We start from the raw sequence: 25,054 nt of genomic DNA, 5'->3' as shown, positions 1-25,054 counted from the left end.
AAAAACACACGCTTTCAGTAAATAAGTTGGTAAAATAATGTCGGTTTTTTAATTTCAATTCTTGTATTCACTAATGTTTTGGTTGTTGCATTATGCACTATTCGACTTCAGTCCTTTTTCTTAAAGAAATGTTTTATTTCTTTTTTTGTATAATTATATAACCCTATCATCGTTTTGAAAATCAAGCATCTTCAATTCATCAACAAAGTGTTAGCAAAAATACAGCTTTTTCGGCTGTGAATAGCAGAGACAAACCCATTTATGCTAAATAATGGATCAATGCTAATGCTTGAAGTGTTAAGCAAAAAAAGATTCAAGAAATAAAATAAAGACAAAACGTTTAGAAATTAAACACAAGGGTGAGGCAGTCCAAGTCATCTTATAAAAACTGAATGAACTTCAGACGATATTTTAAACTGGAAATAGACAGAAAATTAGCTAAAACTTGACTGTTCGATCTTTCCCGAAACAAAAATAAACAGGGACAAAAAGGCAACTCTTAAAACCTTCTTCGACTGAAGATTTATGTATCTATTTGCAGCAAAGCCTCCAACCATTGAGTACATTTGAAAAAGTGTTCAACTGCTCAATTGTTGAAAACGTTCACTTCTATTAAAAATCACGCAAACAATTATTTGAAACTCCTCTAAATGTCAGTGTTATATTCCAGACGCATAACTCGAACATCGGCTTCTATTAATCCCTTTCCATGTCCTTCTAACCAACACACATGGGTATTATCAATCACTCTTCCTCCAAAAATCCCTCCAGGGTTCACAAAACGTCCCTCTTTCGCTCTAAACTCGAAATTTCGTATTCTTTGTTCCTGGCAACTGACTTTTACCCTTAACTTATGGCTCTTCATGGCCGACAGCTTCTTTTCGGAAGACCGCAGGCAAATTTAAAGGATTTATGGCGATGTTTTGCCCATTCTTTGCTCCTCTTGAGTATATTTATCATTTAGACCGCAGCCGACATATCGTTTGATAGCTGAGATAGTTGGAAACGTTAGATGGACTTTGATTGAAGGATTTCGAGTAAATTCACTGATCGGTAAGTAAATTAGCTTTTGCCTCAAGTTGATTAAGCTTCCACATAACACTTTAAGCAGTCGAATTTGATTAACCCATTTTGCGTTCAAAAAGAAGAGTGAATCTGCGACCCTCAAGAGAGCCTACACCAGTTCGCTCCTAAGCGCTTTCAAATATTGAAGGGACTTTCCGAAACTTCCAAAGTTCATGTGATTAAGTTACTCGTACAATTACAAAGTCAAATGCGGAGTTGAGAAAATGTCGTCCAACTCGGAAAGAATTAAGTTTTAATTTTTAATTGCAGTTTGAATACGTTTGGCGTCCTCCTAGGGGACAGATCGGGCATAATAGGGACGTCTGGGACGCGAAGAATTTTCAAGTAGGGACAAACGTGAATTTCCAAGTGGAACTACTTATAATGCTTGGTATATTAAAAGTACACATTTCGGGTTATTCTAAAAGTTTCCAATTAGTCACATTTGTGAATAAATCCAGCTTCACCATCAGACCGAATGTAGAGGCTACAAAAGGATATATTTTTTCGCCCCTAATAATTGTTGTTCAAAAGCCAAGGAACCGCATTATGCTTTTCAATTTATCAACATCAAAATCCTGCATTTTATTTTCTTTGAAAGCTCGAACGAAATGATGGATCCATCCCCAGGGATCATGGTCACAACATTCAATGACAAATGTTTGCAGAGATGTCGAAACTTTGGCTTCGGGTTCGGAACTTTTTAGCGAAAAATTACAGACAATTGAATTTGCGTACGTTTGCGGAAAAAGTTCGAGACGTGTGCGGTCAAGGGAGTTTTATTTTTGTTTGTCAATCCCCGGGGAATTGCCTGGTTGATTTTCGAAATTCAGCAGCGCAACTTAATAGTGAAAACTTGCGTTCGAAATGTGTCGTTACATTATCGCGACAAGTCTAAATAGTCTCCGAATTTCGCCCATAATACTTTAACCCGTGTCATCAAGGAAACTTGCAGGGACAGTACTGAGACAATAAAAGACGTTATCTAAAGTTTCCCAAGTTTCGTAGTTAAAACGAATGAAACAAGTTGGTGAAGTGTTTTGTTAAAGTTTCGACCGATGTCGTTTTCTAGGTTTGCAAACTTTCTACATGAGGATACATTTTACATTAAATATTTTCGATTGCTAATATCATTCGATTTAGATCTATGATCAGTTCTGGGTTATCTTATTAAGTTGATAAATGTTTCTTCGTGTATGGGTGATTCTGCCCTTTCTATCCCAACCTATACTAGGCATTAGGTTTGTGCATCCCCCGGCAAAAAGTACGATTCCTTGGGGACATGATGTACGTCCCCAATGGTTACTGCAGTCCCTTCCTCCCGCTTTTTAATCACGCCAAATCAAAAATCCGAGTATATTATTGTTTTACGACCTTGCTTTACCCTTAAATATTACCTTTACTCACTGTAGAGCTGAGTGTCGACTAGAATGATATTTAGAACTTTATCGAGTGAAAGTAGACAGTTTTTGCAGCATTTTGTCGAAAACTCTAACATTAAACTTTGATTTAAATTCTTAATATTTTCATTTCGAAATGGGGTTTGGCTGGAGTATTATAATTCGATAAACCTTTGAAAATTAAATCAGATACTTTGCTAACTGAAATTAGTGCTTCAGCTTCAAATAAATATCGTTACAATTATTCAAATTTTTTACAGAATTGCTATTTAAATCTACTCATTCACATTTCAGTTTATCTGTGCATTGCAGCCGTAACTTCCGATGGTAAGGGTGGATTTTTCAAAGATAATGGAGTTTCATGGTTTATAATATGTGGGGAGTAGCATGCGTATTACCAGATTTGCTTTATTGCCTTAAGGGTGCTCAAGATCATGAAATTGTTTTTTTCCTTATGGCCTAAACCCATCACGGTACTGAGAGTGATTGACTAGAATTTATTAAATTATACTCGTGGGACACACATGGATTTTCTTACAATGGAATACTTAGTTTCACATTTTGAACTTTTTGTGAAAACTTTAAGAAGCAAATATTCGCAAATAAGGCATTTCAAACTGAAAATCTTTTTAAATTGAAATATTTATTTCAATTTTTCTCTAGTTTTGTGTATCTTTATTTTTTATCTGATTGAAAGAGTGCGTCAAAAATGTAATTTAATCTAAAATACATATTATTGTTATTATCTATTACTATTATTATGTTTAATAAGTATGCGTATGAGGCATGAGATTTGCTGAGACAATATGAGAATATTTAATGACAAAGAGACGTAAAAATAGAATAGTTTATTACAATTTCAAATAAAGGTCAACAGCAATACAATTTAAATAAATAGCAAATATTTACGACAAAAAATATTGTTTGAAAAAAGGCAAGTTCGGTGGCGCTGCTCTCTATAAAAAATGGCTCAGTTATTGAACCCTATAAGGAAAGTGTATTTATTATTTAAAAATTCTATGAAATATCAAAAGTATTGTGATAATCTTACTATTCGAACGTATCAAGTCTCAAGTTAATGTTCCAAACATTTTTTCCAAGTATTTGCCAAATGTATGAGAAAAATTTGGGATCCTTTTTAACGAAAACAGCAGCCGAAGAACGTCCATAAGAGTTCCCGATCTAAATGGCTTCATTAAATTTACAGCAAAAGATAACATTTCGAATCGATTGATAGGTAAATAAATAGACAATTAATTTAAGTTAAAAAATAAATTGGTCTCAGTATTTGCTTCTCGGGATTTAGAGCGATGAAAAGGCAAAAGCATATTTTTAAAAGTACGTTTTTACATTTATTTCTCATATTTAGGACATTTTTATCTTCAAAGCGTGTGCAATTATTCACAAATCACTCAAAGTGACCACGTTGAATAAATATACACTATACTTTACTCTATTGTAAAAGGTGTCAGAAATTTCTTTGTAAAAAATACGAAATAATTAGGTTGAAAAATGAAGATAAAAACAGATCAAAAACAGCTTTCAAGCTTTTAGGTCGTGGTAGAAAATAACGTTAGCCTAAGGTTTCGCACGCACGAGTGGCATGCATCCTCAGAGATATTATATTTGAAAGTTTACGCTGAATTTGCGGGAAAGCACGCCTGAGGATGCAAGCTATTTTTCTTCCACAAGCTGAAAGCCCAAGAAACTTACCGGGTTCAAGCACGCATTGCAAATATTTTCATGGGGAAATTAACGATTAAAATTAGCTGTTGAAATAAAGCAGAATAAGCAGAGGAAATTGACAAAAAGTCCAGCACTGAAAGAAAAATGAAGTTTAAAGAAACATAAATGTTGCAAAAATGTGAGTTGTTTCTGTCCAAGAATTTCTTCCCTCGCAGCTGCTTAAGTTAAAGCTGACGAAAATAATTAGGAAGGACAGGGAAAATGACAGTGGGCCAGGAGAAAATAAGATAAATCTTAAAAAAATCCGTGATAAATTGTGAAAGTTGTGATGATGAATCGGAAGATGCAACGAATTTGGTGGACTGGACAGTAGCACTAGATGGTCAGTGAAAATGTTGTCAAAAGATAAAACGACTAAACATTTGGAGAAAGGTTGAAGAGGCCGATGTTAGAAGTCAAAACAGTTGAAGACGGAGAAATTGTTTATTGAACATGTAGATTTTTCCCCAGTTACCCAAGGACTACTCTACTAGAACAAGAAGTAAAAGCTACAAAATACAAAATAATCTTGAACTTATTAGCTAATCTTTAAAATCGCTGCAAAATTTCAAATGATGTCCAGCAAATAGTACTGTGCAATCCAAAGTCAATCGAATCTTGAGCCATTTGAAGCAGAAAACCGCTTTTTTTCTCTCTGATCAGACCATCCTGCAAAGAAGTGAGTGTTTATTTTAACAATTGAACGCACTTACATCGCCCACTCCTGCTGGATTATTCACCGTCGCTGCTGGCCTGATGATATTCTTTCAGGAGGGTGTTTGACAATGCTGCCGCGGCCGGTTGCTCCCGGATTTCCCTCGGGATCAGCCGGGATACGCCGCTCGACGGGATCTCTCGATTCGAACAGAGTGTTCTTATAACTGGTAGTGGTTGCGAAAACAGGTGGAGAAAGTCTTTTCAGGTCTTTCCACATTGTTTTCCTGGATTTTTAATATTCATAATTGGTGTTTGGTTGGAAATTTGCAAGTTTGCTTTCTCTTATTTGAATTTCTACTGCACATCTTGGCTTCGGAATAAATCTATCACTTGCGATTCAGGGTCCTTTGGCAGGTTTTAAAGTGTAACTTTAACAATAAATAAGGAGTGTTGTTCTAGCAATTGTTGAGTTAATAATAATAATAGGAGTCTTTATTTCGAAATTAATTATTAATCAAAGTGAATAGAGTTAACACATCGCATCGTCTCATTATACTCGTAGATCTTTCACATGATTATGCAATCGTCTAGCCCATATGGAGTCCAAGCAAGCTTTTCACTCACTGCCTTTAAACTAAATCTCAATTTTTAATCTTCAGCTTTAACATGCTCTTTAAACCACCTGTTTTTCACATCTGAAATATTATCTACCACATAACTGTGTGGGTATTTTGATTATGCGGCTTCTAATCATCCAGGCAGAGTGTTGAGGTATGAATTTTTGACGATGCCCCAGTTAAGCCGAAACTCATATGACTTTGCGGCGGGTTAATGGGGTTATCAAAACCCTAATTTAGCCGCCTTATTAGGGCGAATGTATGTCAACCGGGGCCACCCTTCCTGAATTCTTGATCACATCAAGTCTAGTTTTTAATGCCCCGGCTCATCCTCTAGGCAAATCGTTCCAAGCAGCATCCAAACTCCCCATTTCAACGCTAAATCATATTGGGGAAATTATTATGATTATGATATGAAAATCCGGCAGCTAAGCAGAGTCACATATCATAAACCCGACAAGTTTTCACCGGTCTCCAGTGACCGAAAGAGCTGCGGTCTTTGCCGAAGGGTCACCTGGTGACAATTTGTCACTTTCGGGAGACACCGAACATACTTCCTCCATTTCCCATGCAAAGTTTAAGGGTTTTAGCAAAATGTGTATTATATATGGGGGTGTTTTATGGTTTAAAATGCGGCCAGCTCTTAACAAACTGTAACTCAATGTGCGGGATGGTCCGGCTAAATTTTTGGAACTTGGATCTGTACGCTTTTTATTCTCACTTGTTTAATGCTTTTTTCAGATTTTATGGCACGCATTTGCTTAATTGCTCTCAGAAAGATGCGGGAAACTAGTAGGCTAATCATTGAATAAAGCTGTGTTTTTGCGTCTGGTGTCTTCATGTTTTCAAACAAAACTAGCTTTCTTTGTTAATATATTAGATTCTAAAGGTTTTGCACTGAAACAATATCAGGAAATATCCATTAAGAACTTTTACCAAGAAAACGTCTCCGTAGTTGAAATCTCAGGCTCTGTGAATTTGGAAACCGAACCGTTTTCACAAAAAACGCCACCAAATTTATAAAATTTATCTAATTAAACATTACTTTAATTAAATTAAATACATTTTTGTCTGATTTTCTAATTAGGCATGGAAAAGTTTACAGACTTACTCAAAATAGTGAAGTGGAGACTAAATATATCCAATTTTATATATGAGAAACTCCCAAAATCTACAATTTGTTGTTTATTACAAACAGAATCATTCCTTTGAGAATGCTGAAGTGGCCGCAGCTGAAAAGATAATTGTTGATATTATAATGAATTCAGTGGTCATAAGCAACGATTAAGACCGGGGTTGGTTTAAGAGAAACCAGCACCAGAACCAAAGCAAAAAAGCAAAGAAAACTTTGGCTCGGTTTGAGCGCATTTTCTTTGATTTTCACGTTCTTCAAAATCCGTATTGCAGGAGTTTCTTAACTTGCTTTTCGTCTTATCAAGCTTTTTCCCAGAGAACCTTCCGTTAACATCAATCAAGCTGTGGTATCCAGGATCGAAGATCCAAATATTCTTGTCAACAGTAAAACTAATGTGCTTTTTTCTCTGTTTTCCACATGCTAGCAAACACCACTTTCATCTAAATTATACCAATTTTGGGTCAATTTGCAGTGAAACGAATCAGTTTGTTTGCTTAGTTTAGGCAAACACATGATTACTAACCAGATGATTTCCCATTTGTAAAGTGCCTAATTTAATTTTGGTTGCGGCACGTGCCATTTTTACGCCCCCCGGTAAAAATATACGGGGCGTCATTTCCGCTAACGATCATCAACGTTAAAGGTCGTTGGTGTTAACGAACGCTAAACGTATCTCATTCTGCATGTGAATGCACCCTCATTAAGCACCCGAATATTGTTGGTACTCAGATCGGACTTGATTTTACCGAAATAGAGAGTTACATTTTATAGGAAAATACCGTACCAATTGTATTGTAGTTGTAACTTTTGCCCTTATTTCAGAAATAGTTTGAGTTTTCATATACCAAGTCCAGTTTTAAATTAATATGTAGCTATTAGTTTTTCTGTGTTTTTTTAACGTTGTAATTTATGTCCTTCGTCTTGGCAATCTCAAGAAGAATGTTTCGAACAGAATAAAACTAGACTGACAAATAGGAAAAACACCAAAAACCAGATTTAAAACTTAGTTTCTTAGTTGGGAAGAGGCATTTTACTCAAAAGGTTTTAGAAAATGTCTGACGAGTTAATGAATATATTTGCAGGTAATTCCAAATCAAAATCAATTCCTGGGCTTCAATCATTTATTGTCTATTTATCAATTAAAATACGTTTCGGTGTTTTCCACCATCATCAGTTTCTCTAAAATAGCAGATAGTAAAAAAAAATGTTTTCATTAATTTGAAAAACAATCACAGTTCGTCAACAGCTTCATCATATCACACAGTAAAATACATCACAATTGCAACACTTTAAAACATTCTAAGATTAATTAGGCCTAACAGGTGATTAGTCAGGACAATCAATTCTGGGAAGAGACTAGAATTCTTTGTTCAAATACTCAATTATTTTTACTTACATGTGTAGCGTTGTTGCTACTTTAATGTAAGGTAATGCAAAAAGCATGTGACAAATTGCGCAAAGAAGAATTGAAAACGCTTAACAAGCTTAAAGTCCTCAAGGCATTTACATATTCTATTTCTTCACCATTCAGCTAAAACATCTTTTTAAAAATCACGTTTTTTCTGTGTGTAAATCAGTTTTTCTATTGAATTTTCTAGTGGCTGTAGCTAGTTTGGTTCAACGATAGCTCCCTATGTAAGTTCGCCCTTTTCTGCCCTGAAATTTAATGACGAAACCGAACGGGACAGCCCATTCATAAATGTCGTAACTGTTTTTAACAGGTTGTGTATTTTGCCCCATTGTGTCCTTTTCTATAGGCTCTCGTCAGGGTGATTTGGGACATTTGTTTCGCGAAAAACAACATTTGTCGCTGCGAAATCGAGTGACTAATGTGTAGAATCGTCCATATTTTCGTTGCAGATATGAAATCTAGAGTTGATTTATTTGGTGATTGGAAGAAATTTAGATCAGGTTGTGCGGCAAGTAACTTGCTTTTTTGCTTCGTTAATATTTGAGCAACTTTTATATTGCAATTCGTTTTAAAGTGCATGGAGATCCTATGTTTATTTTATGTCATCTTGTTAGATTTAGTAATTATTATTCATTATTCAGTAAAATAATTTATTTAGCCTTCATCTTACGCAATTTTTTGCAGATTCTATATATTTAAAGCGTTTTTATGCCCACCCTTATATTATTTGTTAGTATGTGGATTGGATTGCTTATGTTCAGTTTCTTTTAAATGTTGTCCAATTCCGGGCACTTTTTCCGAAAAAATCGGTCAATAATAAGACAAATTGGCTCATACAAAATTTAATCGGATTATCTCTATTAGACGGTTTTCTTTGCAAATTTCGAACTTTTTCAAGTGGCAACAAATTGATCAGACGAAAACTGAGCTCGGAGTAAAAAGAATGGAAAGGTGCATTAGAAGCCCAAATTACGCCTGTATGGATTAAGTTGTTAACTTAGGTCCGGTTCGACCAAATGCCGTTAAATTTGCGATTAAAAAATCAGAGTAATTTTTAATCAGCCGCTTAAGTAATTGTTGAAATACTTTTCGCTTTATCACAAATATTTCAGTTTCAACTGGCTAACTCGCGGTTTAAATATGTACGTTTCTTCACAATCTGAATTTTATTATTCATCAAACAGTGGCAAAATGTAATCACGAAACATATGCACTCTAAGTTTGGTTTAGTTCTGAATTTTTCATTGCTTAAGGTAATTTTTTCACATTTATCTGCGATTATGATGCCTCTTGACCTGGTTAAATTAACGAATGTTTAAATGCCCAAATAATAAATAAATTAATAGTGGAAAACAAGTCGTTAAGTTAATAGATTTAATTGACGATTAATGCTGTTCGTACTAAAATTTTTGCAATTTTTACATTGATTTGAAAATGTAAGTATTTATCGAAAAAACCCGCAAGGGAAGTGCATTCTTGTAGAACTTGTTCTGTAGAACTGTTCAAAGTTATATTAAATAATTGCGAAGCAGAAAATGCTATAAAAGTATCCAGAAATGTACAAAATAAAACTAAAAATTTGTATAAAACAAACAATCAAAAAAAAATTAGACTAATCAAAAGCAAAATGAGTATATGTGCATCGAAACTTTCCTTCATCGCGTTCATCGTTTTTCGCTTCAACTTATTTTTTGTGGGTCTTTATTTTTTACACTGTGTCTACATAAAGAAATTAAATGTAGAACTATGAAAATTAAATTGTTATAAATACAGTCCCAGACCAAAACATTGAGCTTAACAATATAATAAAGACCTTGGTACTATTTACCAAACTTTTTCTGATTCTTCACACTTAATGCCTTTAAACTCAGGTTCCGTGTAAATGCTGTTCTCGGGACGGTTTTTTCTCCACACTTACCACTCTTTACTAATCAACCTAAAATTAAAAAATGAACGATTAATTTGATTTTGTTCGTAATCCGGCCTAATCGGCTTTTCATTTCAAAGTGACCATTGACCCTTGTAAGACCCTCATTGAGACCCCTGCTCGATTATTTCAAAAATATGACAAGCTGACTGCTCTAATAACTAATTCATTACCAGCACCACCATTCAAGAAGCATCTTTGCTTCCAAAACGTTTGACTATGGAATAGTTGAGACTCAAATAGGTTTTCCATTAGACACTCTTTTCATTCAGGTCTCATAAGTGATTGTTTTTTGGAAATTGCCTTTATTTTATTTATGTTTACTTGGGTGTTTATTCAGTTAATACTTGGGTTTACCATCAACCTGCAGCCTATGGGAAAAACTTTCATGGTTCTCTTGGTTCTTTACTGTGGTGTGTTATTCATATCGATTCACGTTTTTAGGCGACTTTTGTGTTAGCTACTGGAATTTTTTTCTTGATAATTAGCTTGTATTCTATAGCGTTTAATAGTTTTCCTTACCCTGTTCCACAATTCAGTCATATGGTCACTATTTCGGACCATATCAAGCTTCCATTCATATTGAATAAGGCTGTGCATCCTGAAGGGCTCGTAATGATAAAGGGAGATAGTTTACCAGCTAACTCCATTATGTTCAAGCTCATCAATACTAAATGAACAGTTGTACGCGGTATGAAATAATGATCGGAGGAGCTTCTTATTGTTCTCTGCTGGATGCTTGATAATTCACCACTTATGTTCGATTATTTAGACAGTCTGGTGTTTTTTTTCCTGGTGTATCTGCAGCTCTTTTACACACGCTCGTGCCAGCTTCGCTCAATTTTTTTTAATCAAGCTCAAAAAGAAAATCTAGCGGAATGTGTTTTGTTTGGACCACAACGGAGCTAATTAGTTCGGTCTTTTGTCCTACCGCAAATAGGTTGATTTGCGGCACCTTTACTACATCGTCTTGAGTCGTTTATTGGCAATATAGCTGCGGTATTACGCCCAAAGTCAATACGACGAGCAATAACCATTTGCGTGTGTGCAATTCCCACGACGAGTGTAACACCGGCCGCCGATTGTCGGCAAGAAATGAAGACTGGAAGAGGAAATTGCCATCGCACGAGGCGAAAGAATTGTTAACAGCAGAGGCGGGCAGGAATCAAATTATTTCAAAAAAATCAACTCATTCCCGGCAGTTCTTGACGGGCAACAATTTGATTATTATATGAAGGATATTGTGCTCCTAGACTGGCGCAGAAAATCATCTAGGTTTGATTTGATCTAGTGATGAAAACTGAAGACCTTTCGATGAAAGTTTCTCGACTCGTTCAAATCGTTTTTTTTTCTACTGTTGTCATATTTTCTTTTGCACTCCTCGATCTAAAAAAACTCCAAGCACACGTTTTTTGGTATAACTAGTTGAGCATCTATTCAAAAATTAAATAAAAAACGAAAATTTAATTTACACTTTGACCCTCTACGTCGAAAACTGTCAACTTTCTATTGCCTGAAAAATTTGTATCACTTGCCTGAAACGCAATATTTATGTGTGCAGGACCATTCTGTATAAGGTGTAGCATTATATTTTTCTCCTAACTTTTACGCCTCTGGAAAAACTGAAACTTTGACAGTAAATACTGAAGATCCAATAAATTTAACACAAAAAACCATCTCTTGGTTTATTGCTGAGAAGTTTTGGGGAAAACTGGTGTTTAAAAAACACCCATTTTTCTAACGATACCTATTAGCTGTTAATGGTTGTACTTTGCATATAACAACCCAGTCCGGTGGTTCAAACAGTTCCTAACATATGCGAGAAAAACTGATAAGAAATTGAATTATTTATATCCTGCATCTCGAAATCGAAAGAATCATGCTTTCTATTTTTTAAATTGTAGAATCCACAGTTTTCCGTGGCCCTATTTAGACCTACAAAGCAAACATTCTGGTGGCATTATCAAAGAATCTGCTCTATAGCACTTGAAAGCTTTTGCATCTTCCTTCTACACCTTCATCTTTAAGTAGATCAGTCGAGCATTTCAAATAAAATAAAGTAAATAGATAAACAAATAAATAAAAATTAACTGACTGTCTTTGAAGATTTTGCAAAAAAACTGCAAATTAATCTGTTGTTACGTCGCTGGTTTCTTTACAAAACGTCCCTCCAGCAAATTGGTGTCTTACATTTACCGAGGCCGATTGCTTCGGTTTCTGATATGGCTACGTTTAATGCCGTAACAACATTGTGCTCCTGCTGGCATGCCGGACGACTTTTTGTTTGTTGGTTTTCGCCTTTCGTTCCATCTTCTTGGGGTGTTAATTTCTTATTTTATTGAGTACTTTACAATTTAATACCCACAGTTTGAGGCTTTGTCTACTTTAATAGGTCGAAAAGCAGAAGTTGTTATGTTTCAGTGTAAACCATTGAAAGTTTGCTCAGTAACACTTTCATACAGGGGTTTCTTTTAAGAAATGCTGCTTAACATTCTAATTCAAGCAAAATTTCTGGCTAGTATGAGCCCTTAAAAATCCAGATACAGTAACAATATTTCTGAAGCACTTTTTCTCAGTGTCGGGTTTCTGCCCAGCTAACAACAAGTTGGCTAAAAATACTTTCATACGATGTTATTTTATTTCTTTAATCAACAAAATCATAGGTTTACAAAATTGATGCCAAATAACCAAATATATAATTCAAAGTGCATTACTGGCATCCCAAGGGCGGATATCCATTCAGAACATTATCGAAATAATCGACTAAATAAGTAAAAACCTATTTCGGATGTTATTGGTGTTATCATTTACCAGTTATGCAATATGCATGGGATGTGTTTGAATAATTCGCTGTAAAACACACCACTCGGGCGGCGACATATAATTTAGTTTCAAAATAGCTGATACTAAATGGGTTTTAACTGTTCTCATGCATTCTTAACTGTGATGAATGCACAAGAGTTTCAATACTTTCAGGTGCTACAGGGGGTGTTGGGGAAGATCACATTCAGTATAAACAATAATTTATTTTCATTAATAATGTAAACTCGTCGTCTAGTCCAAAGTCGTTTCGATTTTGCCAAAAGCATGAATAAAGAAATCGTATCAAAATACTCTGTTCATTCCTATTTTCCTATTTGTGTTGGTATGGGCGATGTGAACAAGTAAAGCAACAACCTAAGATTGTGCAAACTATTTTTTGAATGAAAAATATGTTTTTTGTAAGGGCATTTTAAATTAAAATCGAACTATTTTGCTTTCTCAAATGATTATTAGAACAATCTATTTGATTCAATCAAAATCCAAAAATTTCAGTGACAGGTTTAGAGTTGGAAAGTTAGAGGGATTATTAGTAAATATCTTAATTGAAAGCTCCGTTAAGGGTCTAATTCAATTTTCTTTGCGATGAAGGTGACAAAATCGTAAAAATGCAAGACAAACTACAGTTTTTAAATTTCGAATAAAATTAAACTTGGCTATATAAAAACACTTTGACTTGAAGCAATATCATATTCTGTATACCTATAGCACAATGGCAGTTTATGTAGACAGCCACCATTTAAGCATTAATCGGACTTTCAAGCTTGAAGTATTTTTTTCTTATTTTCAAAACAAGCTGCAAAACACAAAGAAAATACTCTTTAACAAACTGGTTGTAAATAAATATTTGCGCACATTTTTTTTCTGAACCCATGCATATATTTACCTCCCACGTTATTCATTTTCATCAGCATGCGATGGAATCATCAATTTTCAACAAAAGACTCTCAGAGTCACACTTTACAGAAATTTCTATTGGAAACTTTCAATTTTCCAGTTTTCATCCAGCCCTTGTAAGAGCCAAGCGTATTTGCCAGCCAAACATTGTAAACAAACTTTACATTCTCGCAGGATCTCGGGATAATCACGTGGTCGAGTGCAGGATCCTGTTGAGGTTTACCAAATCCCCAGCCTACTTGGCCGATCCATCAGAATACGTTCGGCTTTTGTTTTAAGCCCGACTTGTTTCAGCTTGTTTATATTCACAACTTGTTGTTTTGTGATGGTCGATTTCTGGCAGAGTGATAATGACAGTTTTTCCTTGCATCTTCGACTGAGAATTGTCTTATTTAAGACACTGTATTAACGACGCACTCTTTTTTGAAAAAGCGGAATGCAATTCGAAAACGGAGGATGTCGCCTGTGAAGAAGATCTAGAAACTTATCTAGATCTGTATACACATTCGAAAAGAGAGAAAATAGCGGCGTCTTCGCTACATTTAGTTATTGCACTTCGCATCCACATTCAAATCAAAAATATTATCTAATTCTTTATTCTTTATCTAACTTGTTTTTGAAAAAGAAGGACGCAACTCTAAAAAGGAGGATGTCGCCTGTGAAGAAGATCTAGAAACTTATCTAGATCTGTATACACATTCGAAAAGAGAGAGAATAGCGGCGTCTTCGCTACATTTAGTTATTGCACTTCGCATCCACATTCAAATCAAAAATATTATCTAATTCTTTATTCTTTATCTAACTCTTTTTTGAAAAAGAAGGATGCAACTCTAAAACGGAGGATGTCGCCTGTGAAGAAGATCTAGAAACTTATCTAGATCTGTATACACATTCGAAAAGAGAGAGAATAGCGGCGTCTTCGCTACATTTAGTTATTGCACTTCGCATCCACATTCAAGTCAAAAACATTATCTAATTCTTTATTCGCCCTTTGATGTTGAGGTAAGCTCAATTTCTTACTTCATATAAACCGCAAACGCCCCAAACACTTCTAATGCCGATATACATTTCTTTTAATTGTTCCTTCATGTAAAAGTCCCTTTAAAAACGTCCCGATTTAACTTGCAAATCACCGTGACGTCTTCAGATTTATTTCGCCAAGGGAGAAACCGTTTTTAATTGGTTCAATTTGTCCTGGAGCTTATTTAATTTGCACCAACTGTCTTATTCGGTACTTCCTCGAATGAGACTGACTCCCAATGATTGATGCTTCTATAATCTTGAATGCACTTGCAGTTGCAAACTTGAAAAGTTAATGGTTTGTCCTGAAAATGGCTAATTAACCGTGTTGGAACTAATGGATGTTTAACATGGTGGTGAAGACTTTTGCAGAATTGCAAACGAGCTTTCAGGTGACATGTAAAATGAGGTTCTAACCTATTTTATAATTAATGATGTCTGAATGCAAAGAAGGGCTTAGCTAGGAAGAATAGTGTGGTTTCAGCCCATTCAATAATCGACCCCAAGATGTTTCAATATTTAACAATGACCAGGAGGGTGTTCTCCTATTATCTCAAGCTAAGGACCACAGAAATGTTCATATGCAGGAAAAAGCACCCCTGCTGGTGCTAAAACCATTGCAACTTTTCTTGCACAACAACGGTTCGTCCTAAGTTGGTACATTTTAGATATTTATGATTAATTAGCTATTTAAATTGTCACTTGGTCTAAATCGTTCTTCGTCTCGTATACCTGCTTGGCAGCATGCAAGGTCAAAGCTTCCGTATTTCCGTTGAAGATAAGCCATTATTTATCCATTAAACAACCCACGATATTCTAAAATCGCCCGTTTGAACTATTGTTGAAGATTAAGCAAGATTTATATGCTGTTGAGCCGCTGAAACATTTAAGTGAAGTGCATTGCTTGAAACCCGTTCATATAAGCATTAAGTTCATTTGGCAAACATTTAACTGAAGACATTTCGGCATTTATATACACTATATACAAGGTAATAACGGAACTTGATCGGTATTTATCCGAACCTTTTCGCTGATTTCGGCAATCATGAAAAAAAGTCCAACATCGGTGGTCGATGAAACAAATTAGGACTTATCGTCTTTCGTCGGCCGCAATAAACGGAATCGGCCAAAAAAAAAGAGGAAGAAAAATGAGTATATGGCAGGTGTTTCAGGCATTTTGCCCGGTTTTCGTTACCGTTCGGTCTCACTAAATAAAGACACTAAGTGATTGTTTCGTTTTTGGCGTGCGTCGTTTTTTTCTCCTTGATATCCCGATATGCTTTTTACCTGAGAAATTCCACCGACAACAAATCGAGCCTCTCAAATCGAATTGAAAAAATGTCAATTAATTTTCAACAGTTTCGGTTTTACTTACATGTACCAAAAATTTGGTTCCACTGAAAAAATGTTTTTTAATTTTGCGTTAGTTGTGTTTTGGGCTTAATCGGTTTTTCAGTTGAAATGTTCTACAGATTTGATGATGAGGCACAAAAATATTTTTTATGATCTCAGGCAAATTAGAAATAAATTTCCATCCCAGCTTAGGTTCAACCTGCTTCTAGTCCCTTTGCAAAAATCGCTAGTTAAGATTCTAAATATCCATATGTTGGCTGCTAAGAACAAGTTTGGCAGCAATTGAAAGCTACAGGAATGAGCAAAAGAAGCAGAGGAGCAAATAATCAAGGACAGTGTCCCTTAAGTGGTCAGAAAACGATTAAATAGTTTTTTTTAAATCAATATTTAACGCCTTATTTTATATGAAGTTGGTCGTATACCCAAATATCCCTAAACCCTTTAAATTTGAGCTACAGTGTGTCAAAGTTTGGGATTTTTTATAGTCTTTTCCAGGTGGTGCCAGTGGTTTAGGCAAACATTTATTAAAATTTGTAGTTCAGATTCCGTACGTTCCGTCCGTGATTCTTTTTCGGAAGTTTGTGATATACCACTAACCGCTCATTTTTTTACAAATTTTGAATTCCAGATTCAATTTAGAAGCTAATTGCTTCGCATTTTTTCAAAGCTGTGGGCGTTGTCGATCAATTGAAGAAGGATCTGAAAGAATATTTTAGAAAAATACAGGGTGTTTGTAAGTAAGTTGAAAAAATTTCAGGGGGTAATTCGCTGCAAGAAAAAATTATGATTTGTATTCCTTTTCCGAGATATAAAATGTTAAAAATGGAATTGGAAATTAAATTTGGTGGGTTTCAGGTCACTGTGCAAGAATTTTATGATCCGCATTGGCTTGGGTAATCAAGGACCCAATTTTAAGAAAAAAAATAAGGAAAAAAGTTTCACTGAGATATTTCAAATTGAAAATCAGTTTTGGCCATTGGCGACGAAAAATCTATCTTGTCTTTTTTTCATATGGGGCGACTATTGAATCGAAAAAAATAAAACTAATTTTTTTTATGTAAGAAGACGTAAAAGGTTTTTAATGTTAGAAGTTAAAAAAATCTAATATTATTTTTTAATTATATATTGTCAGTTGGCAAAAGAACTGGAATATACTTTTGTGCAAAAACTATTAATGCTACAGATTAGATTTTTCTAAGAGAACAAAAATGTCAAGCGAAGACTAGTGCATCAACTCGAAAAAATCAGTTAATTTCAGGTACCAAATAAAAAGTTCTGAAAGCGTCGGCTAACTTTCACAATCGTCGTAATTTCGAGGTTTTGTCCAAAAATTACAGTTTTGTATAAAGAAATTTATTTCGGTCTTAAATATTGAATACACGTTTTTAGTTTTTATATGGAGTTTGACAAACGACTAGCCGAAGCTTGCTTTTAGCAAATTTCATCAAAACCTATGAGAAATTAAAAACAGTCCTGCTAAATAAAAGATTCATTGGAAAATCGACATGAAATTTAACCCGCTCCGCTCGACAGTTTCCCAGCTTTCTCATGCGTTATAAATCCGAATTAGAGCAGAGATTTTCCGGGCGGCCGGTCGAGTTTTTCTCGCGATTTTTCCAGCGGTGGACGAATTATAGAGCTTGTCACGGCTGTTCATTTGTAGATGGAGTTTTCCATCCCCTGGGAAAATCCCCAATCACGAGCCGAGAAAATTGCTTATCTCAACTGCTATGACGCGCAAAGAAACGGGCGGGGTAGCAGGGAAAATCTACCACGCAAGGCACAGCTTTTTTTATCTGTGCTACAAGTGGGTGGCTTTGTAGTACAAATTTTGGAGCTGGATTCAATATTTTTCGCAAAGTTAAAAACCGCTTTTCAATGTTCTGGAACATTGAGCGGTAATTTTAACTCAACATAATGTTGCAAAGTGACACGATGCAATCGCCCTTCGACCAACACAATAGAACGATCGCCCTAGAGCCAGTTAGAGAATATATGCAACTGGAGAGTTATTATAGCTCAGCATGCATCTACCATCCCACAGGACGAATTACGATTAGGCTGCACTTGTCCATTCGAAACGTACACGTAAACCAATTGGCGTTTATTTATTGCCTTAGAATGTGTCCGAAGATTATTTATTTCACTCGCAGGAACACGCTATGGCATCATAAAATTTGCGCAATCATCCAAAATGGTCCATGGATTTGGTCAACATATCGGAAATGTATTTTTAAGATCAAGTTTTGACTATTTATTTTTTTACTGCTACGCACGACTTTTTAAACGTTTGCTTATAAACTGTTCTGTGATATTTTTTCCCGTTCCGTTCAAGAGAAACTTACTTCTGCTTTATAGATATTTTACACAACTGTCTTACAAACGGTGAAATTCATATTAAATAAAAGGTGCATATTATACAATCACCACCGATCGACTAAATATAGTGACTCCTGTCCTATCAATCCTGGATTAATCACCTTCAGTTTTTTAAAGAAATATTTTAGTGTTTGCTTTTTTCAAATTTTTCATTTTTCATTACTTAAGCAAATTTCCGCCAAATGACTAGATAACTGATGATAAAACCAACTTTAATAATAAAATGCAAACCATCCAATGAAGGCTTTAACTTAAAATAATGCTTCCGTAGATGGGACTAATATATTCTAATGAGAAACATGTTCAACAATAACAAATTAGTGGTTAGGTTTAGTGTCCCTCAGTAACCATTTGTCCATTCTTGTGGCACGAGTGCAATAATTGCACATAGAGATTTACATTGTGCAGGATCTGTAATTGGTGGCTAATAATCAATTTTTATCAAACCAAGTTTAATTTAATTTCGGGCCTCATTGTGTATTTTCAAAGAGAGCCCGATATCTTCAAAATTGATTAATAGCCACTGAAGAGCGTTCAGCAGTTGCAAACGAAAATGAAATAATTTCGGCAAATATTTAATAAATAGCGCACATTTGGGATCAATCAAACTAATTAATTTCACGCAAAAATGTGGATTTAACGAAGAACTGTGAAAAACGATTCAATATTTTAAACTACGAATTGTGATGCCATTTTTGAAGTTTTGTTAAGCTTTTTGTTATATATTGATTTCTTTTACTTTCAGCTATTTTTCTTTGCATTCTGAGAATATTATTTTTGGTTTGCAAAATTCTTCAATATACCTTCAATATATCCATGATACAGATTAAAAAACATAACAATGATATGAATTTCAGATCGGATACCGACAATCTTAGCTCAGTATATCATACATTAATTAAATGAAATAAACATAGAATATTAACTAGCACTCGGTATATTGAAGAATTTTGCAAACCAAAAATAATATTCTCAGAACGCAAAGAAAACTAGCTGAAAGTAAAAGAAATCAATATAAACAGAATTTTATTCGCTTTGTGTCCAAAATGGACAAAATGCACATGTAAGTAAAAATATTTAAGTATCTGAACAAAGAATTCTAGTCTCTTCCCAAATTTGATTGTCCTGATTAATCACCTGTTAGGCCTAATTAATTTTAGAATGTTTTAAAGTGTTGCAATTGTGATGTATTTTAATGTGTGATATGATGAGGCTGTTGACGAACTGTGATTGTTTTTTAAATTAATGAAATTTTTTTTTAACTATCTGTTATTTTAGAAAAACTGATGATGGTGGAAAAATACACCGAAACGTATTTTAATTGATAAATAAAGACAATAAATGACTGAAATCCAGGAATTAATTTTTGATTTGGAATTGAAACACAGTCAGGAAAGTATATACAATTTTAAGAATGTTACTAGAGTATGAAATGATCCAAAATTCTAAAGGCAATTTTTTTCTTTTGTTGAATTTTGCGCTTAACCCTCTTCGCATTTCATAGCCTCATAAAGTATTTGTTTCCGCCAAATTTCAAAAGTTTGTGTCTGAAGACGCCGGAGAACTATTTTACACTTTTTTTTAAATTTTTATCGCTAAAGGGAAATGAATAACTAAAACACTATTTAATGTTCTTACGTACTTTTTATAACGAGAAGTAATGGAATTTTACATAAGAATTTCAAACTAAAATAAAATTTACTATGTTCCATTAGAAAAAAATTGTTGTCTGCACTGATACTTTTCTAAGGAAAAATGTACGGTAGAAGCATTTATAAAAGATGTACGCTTAGTACGTTTACAATATGACGATAATTTTTGAACAAATATACAACCGGTTAAACGTAAACTTCCCTTACTCTATCGCTGTTTACCATGCTCAAATTTTTCCAACAAATGTTCAGTTTATTGGGAAATACGAAAATAAAACTTTATTCCGTAGATCGTAGATACTCATCAACATATCTTAGTGTCGATTCATCAAAACGCCGAATTTATGTGATGAAATATTTCAAGTATGGGAAAATCACAGATTGTGAAATTTGACCAGTCCTGTTGGGTGCTGGGCGGCGTCCAAAGAACGCCCCCCTAGCGCCACGTGCGGCGACGCCGGTCCCAAAAGGGCGCGATAACTGCCCACGACGCGTCGCGACGCCCGTAACCATAATAGTTACCGTTTGCACCCGGTTTAACAGTAATGAGAGGTAGCAAAGCCGCAGGAATGAAGCCAAACGAGCCGATAATCGTTACAGAACGGATTTAGACAAGTCGGCTGATTGTATGCGACGATTATCTGGCTGGGTCGCATCAAGACAACCGGTTATCTAGCGGAAGCCTGCCAACAGCAGCAAAAAGTACACCGCTTGAGACTAGTGGTAGAAAAACTCTGTTTTATTCCATACCTATTAAACATAAATTTAAATGTTACAAAACAGGGTAGCTCGGATCCAAAGCTACGCCGCACTGATTGACGCCCCGCTTCATTAGCATGTAGCCTTCGATGCCGAAGTGAAGTCCCCAAGAATTTTTAATAATCCAGTAGTCAGTGCCATTTAAAGAGCCATAACCCACGATCAGAACACCGTGGTTCAGTTCAGTTTGACTGCAGGTCGAACTTTCGTAGATTCCCTCCTTGTAGAATTGCATGTCGAATTGAGAGGCATCGAAAGCAACAGAAACCGGACCTGAAAAGTTCCTCCAAGAAACCAAATCCCTTGAGATTGTTTACGTACCAATAAGGCCTACTGCTGCCAACAAGGCGTCTTCATTGTTTTCTTCGATGTTCACAAAACTCTGGATTCGGACTTCAGTAAGAGTCTCATTGGCTTGGCACACATCCTCACTCATTCTATAGGGGTAAGTTGCCTCAGCTTCGATCCCTTGGTCTCTTTAACCCAAATGGAGTTTAAGGCTTGAAGCTTTCCGCCAAAGAAACATGTATACCTGATGTACCCAAAGCCCGCATCCAAAGTCCCTCCACTACAACCATAAGCGCCATATTCTTCACTGGCGCAATCGATCAGCTGCTGTTCGCTGAAAGAAAGGAGAGTTCCATGTTTGAGGAAATATTGCCCTTCCAAGCTTCCTGTCTGCAAACAACCAAATAGATCACAGGGCGAAGTTTATTCAATCAAGCCTACCACTGAAAATGCCCAGCAAGATCCGCAGCTTCCTTGCTGTTTCACTGGAGTAACTGCTCCTTTCCGCCGCCAATCAACCCTTGGGGGAATTGCCGATTTGTTTCTAGGAACCTGCAAAATGCCACAGCATAGGAGATGTTTCCACTTCAGTTGTTGTTGGTGTTACGAGGAATAAACTTCTGGCTGATCTTTCTTCTGCGGAGCTCTGCTTCAAGGTCAAGAAGTTCTTGAACTCTTCAGAAGTCATATCCGCAAAAGGATTAACTCCCAGCTTGTAGCTCTTCATTCCTTGTTCATAGAGGACGTTGTGCTGATGAATTCTTTGGAGGTTTACTTCGAAAATTTCCCTTCGGGTCATTTCGTGTGAGTTGTTTTGGTAGGATGTCTTGTGCAAAGTCTTTAAAAGTAAAGAATGGGAATATAAATTTTTGGCCACAGCAATTAGTTTTTTAAATTCGTCGAAAGACTTAATAATGATTAGTTTTTAAAAGTGCTTAAATCCTTACCTTGAATTGCTCCCATTCAGAGTCAAAACTGGAACTTAGCAAACTGCTAGCAGCCCCACAAAGCAATAAAATTAAAATTCCAAAGGACATTTTGGTTTTTCAGTAAGTATAAACCGTTCATGAAGAATTGTTTAGTGAATATTGCTCATACAGACTCGCTTTGATTTATATATTTTCCCCCCATTGTTTACCTAGTATTTATACATATTTTGACCTAGAAAGACTACTTCAATGGGCAGGGCTGTAATAACAGGAAATTTGAAAAAACTAATTTCAAAAAGAATTGAAAACATGCTGATTTTTGCAAATTTTAGGCTTAGTTCGGTTTGGAAGTTTTCCTTAAGAGTGAATTGAAAAATAGAACTAATTGCTAATTGAAATATGCATTTTACATTTGTATTGAAAAACAAGTGTTTGTAAATCAGGTTTACTGAAACATTTTAAGTCAAACCTAGTAAATATTCAGAAAACAGCGAAAAAATGAGCTAAATGAAAAATCGTAGCTGAAAGCACAAAAATGAATAACAACAGAACGATACCTGAACGTTGAAGTAAACCGCAATTCAAAATAAATTTAATTTTTTTGTCAATGCAGGTAGGTATGAATAAATTTATGTGAATGAACAGCCAATCTTTTCCTGTGGGCAATTTTCAAAATACCAAGTTAAAATCGATCATAATCCACGCTTTTCTCAAGCGATGTTTTTAATGTCAAAAAGTATATTAAAAAGACCAGAAATTAAAAAAATTGTGAAAGTGTATTTGCGAACAAATTTTGCAGATATAGGAAAATATATGTGCCTTAACTGACTTAATTATACACTTAAATTAAAAAGGAAAACCGCTTTAAAATTGGAATGCTTCGCAAGAGGCATTTTCATAAAGCGATTCTAGAAGTTATTGAATGTTTTTTTCAACCCGCCGGTAGCAAAGTGAAGACGCAAAAATATATGATCAAAAAATGTCTCCAACAAGGGAGTTTTATCAGGGAATTTTAAGGACGTGAATCAAAATTACCAAAATACAAGACTTGGAAGTTGAAGAGTGTAAAATTGGGTTTTTGGTTGTTTTTGCAAATTAATCCCGAACTCACATCTTTGAGCTTTGCCCAAGCACTTTATAGTTCTATTTTCGATAAATTAAAAAAATTTTGTTCCAGTAATTTTAGGAATTTAAACGCAACATCTGAGATAAATGAGAAGAAATGTGCAATATTGCACGTGAAAGAAGAAAGGTAACGCTGAGGCCGGAATCTAAAAATAACACCAGAAGAAGGGTTTTGGTGAATCGTTTGGTGAGAAAGAACTCGTATCTGAATGGGCTTCTCAGAATTCTCTAGGCAAGATGCAAAGTCAAATACCTTCAAAAGGTTATGTCGTTAGGTGTTTCAGCAGGGCTTCTTCTACGTATTGAGTCCTACTGTTGCTTTTATTTGCTGGGCACCTTGAATATCCCATCGACACTAAGAGAAAAATGCCAATTTCAAGTGGCTGAATGGTTTAACAGTATCGTTTTTCACTGAACTTTGTCCCTTAATGCCTTCTGATGTGTGTGAATCAGCGCCCCAATTCAAACAACCGGTTAAATCCTAATTTCTCAGTGAACTAGAAAACATTAACATTGCAAAACTGGGAACATTTTATTTGCCTAGTGCTAGTGTTTACTGAAAGTTTCAAGTAGTTTGATGATAGATGTCCACAAAAATGCAATGTGGAAACAATGAGTTATCAGAAATCTGGGTAAGTAGGTGAGCGTTATCAAATAACCCAGAAAATGTCTATTCATCCCGAGAATTTCTAAGAAAGTCAAACAGGGATAATCCTAAAACAACTTTAAGGAAGTGAGTCACTTTGAGCCACTTTATCACATCACAAGATTATCGAATTTAACAAATGGCACATCCACTAAGGGCAAAGCCAAACCTCAAGCCCTTTAGACGTTCTGCCCGTTCAGATTTCTGCTAAATTAATATGTTAAGTTGTAAGTTGTACATTGTGTAGCTTCAGGAGCGTATCCCGAGACAACTCCACGTCAATACCCTTTAATAAATTGTTTTTAAATGATGGAAACAACATTCGGGGACCCTTAGTTGACATGAAACATTTACAAATTCCTTGAAAGGTTGATGGATTTCTCAGCCTAGAAAGCAAACTGCCGCTAGATTTAACCGTGCGTTCATCTACACCACTGGTAGTGATTAAAGTTAAGAAACCCAGTTAGTTTGTCGGAATGCAATCCGAACTTTGACTAAATTATTAGGTCCGGGCCATTTCGGGTTGACCGGAGTTAATGGACATGGATACCTCGGTTAACCGGAAACGACCAACTGGAAATATCAAACAGCTCCAGTTTGAAATCATAATTGGATTTCGGAGTTTAGTTCAGACCAATTTAAGTTGGTTATGTGGGAGACGGGCAGTTTTATTAGGGCGTTAATAATTAATGCCACTGATATCTAGGAATTTGCCTACCTTGGAAATCAGTGAGGTTCGAGTGGATTTGATGGGAAAAACTCGAAGATCCTTAAACGTAGAGATGGGAATTCTTGTACTTTGAATGCAGTTTAGTTGTGACAAAAGTTCTTGTTCCCATATTTATTAGGCATTTAAATGGAAGCTTTTATTTGTATTTTACTGATAAGTTGTTTGGACAATAAATTTTTGCAAGTAAATAAATTAAACATTAACACCAATGAGAATATTTTTAAAATATTACGTTAGTTGCTCAAGTTTGAATGATGATAATGTAACGTTAGTTCCAGACAGGGGGGGTCCAGCTTTAAAGTAGGGGGGTGGGGGAGTTATGTAGAAAAAATACAGTCTTTGGTTATCTATGAAATTAGAAAACTGATCGTCGTTTTGTGCAACGGTGGCGCAAGATTATTGCAAAATTTCATGTTTTTTGTCCCGTTTTGCATGTTTCTCGGAAGCAAAATGAGCAAGAACGCTCGTTTTTACATCATTCCAGATATAACTAAATGGCCTTTATTCGAAGTTTCTCAA

At 35.3% G+C, this 25,054-nt stretch overlaps 1 protein-coding gene across 3 annotated transcripts; it reads right to left on the bottom strand.

The window, feature by feature from the left end:
* Window positions 1-20,776: 20,776 nt before the first annotated feature.
* Window positions 20,777-23,723, bottom strand: LOC109539774 (procathepsin L). Of its 3 annotated transcripts, XM_019907758.2 has the most exons (7): window positions 23,413-23,722; window positions 22,053-22,095; window positions 21,713-21,943; window positions 21,547-21,657; window positions 21,350-21,495; window positions 21,139-21,293; window positions 20,777-21,090 (listed from the first exon to the last, which is right to left on the bottom strand). In XM_019907758.2, the coding sequence occupies exons 3-7, from the start codon at window positions 21,902-21,904 to the stop codon at window positions 20,831-20,833; spliced, it is 864 nt and encodes a 287-aa protein (XP_019763317.2). In that variant the 5' UTR covers window positions 21,905-21,943; window positions 22,053-22,095; window positions 23,413-23,722; the 3' UTR covers window positions 20,777-20,830. The 3 variants fall into 3 exon arrangements, with proteins under 3 accessions (XP_019763317.2, XP_019763315.2, XP_019763318.2); XM_019907756.2 differs by having other exon boundaries at window positions 22,053-23,723; XM_019907759.2 differs by lacking the exon at window positions 22,053-22,095.
* Window positions 23,724-25,054: the final 1,331 nt, after the last annotated feature.

The sequence above is a fragment of the Dendroctonus ponderosae genome, unplaced genomic scaffold (assembly GCF_020466585.1).
Source record: "Dendroctonus ponderosae isolate FM_Combo_2020 unplaced genomic scaffold, Dpon_F_20191213v2 Dpon_F_20191213_7, whole genome shotgun sequence".
Lineage (NCBI taxonomy): Eukaryota > Metazoa > Arthropoda > Insecta > Coleoptera > Curculionidae > Dendroctonus > Dendroctonus ponderosae.
This window is presented reverse-complemented; position numbering and strand designations above follow the sequence as displayed.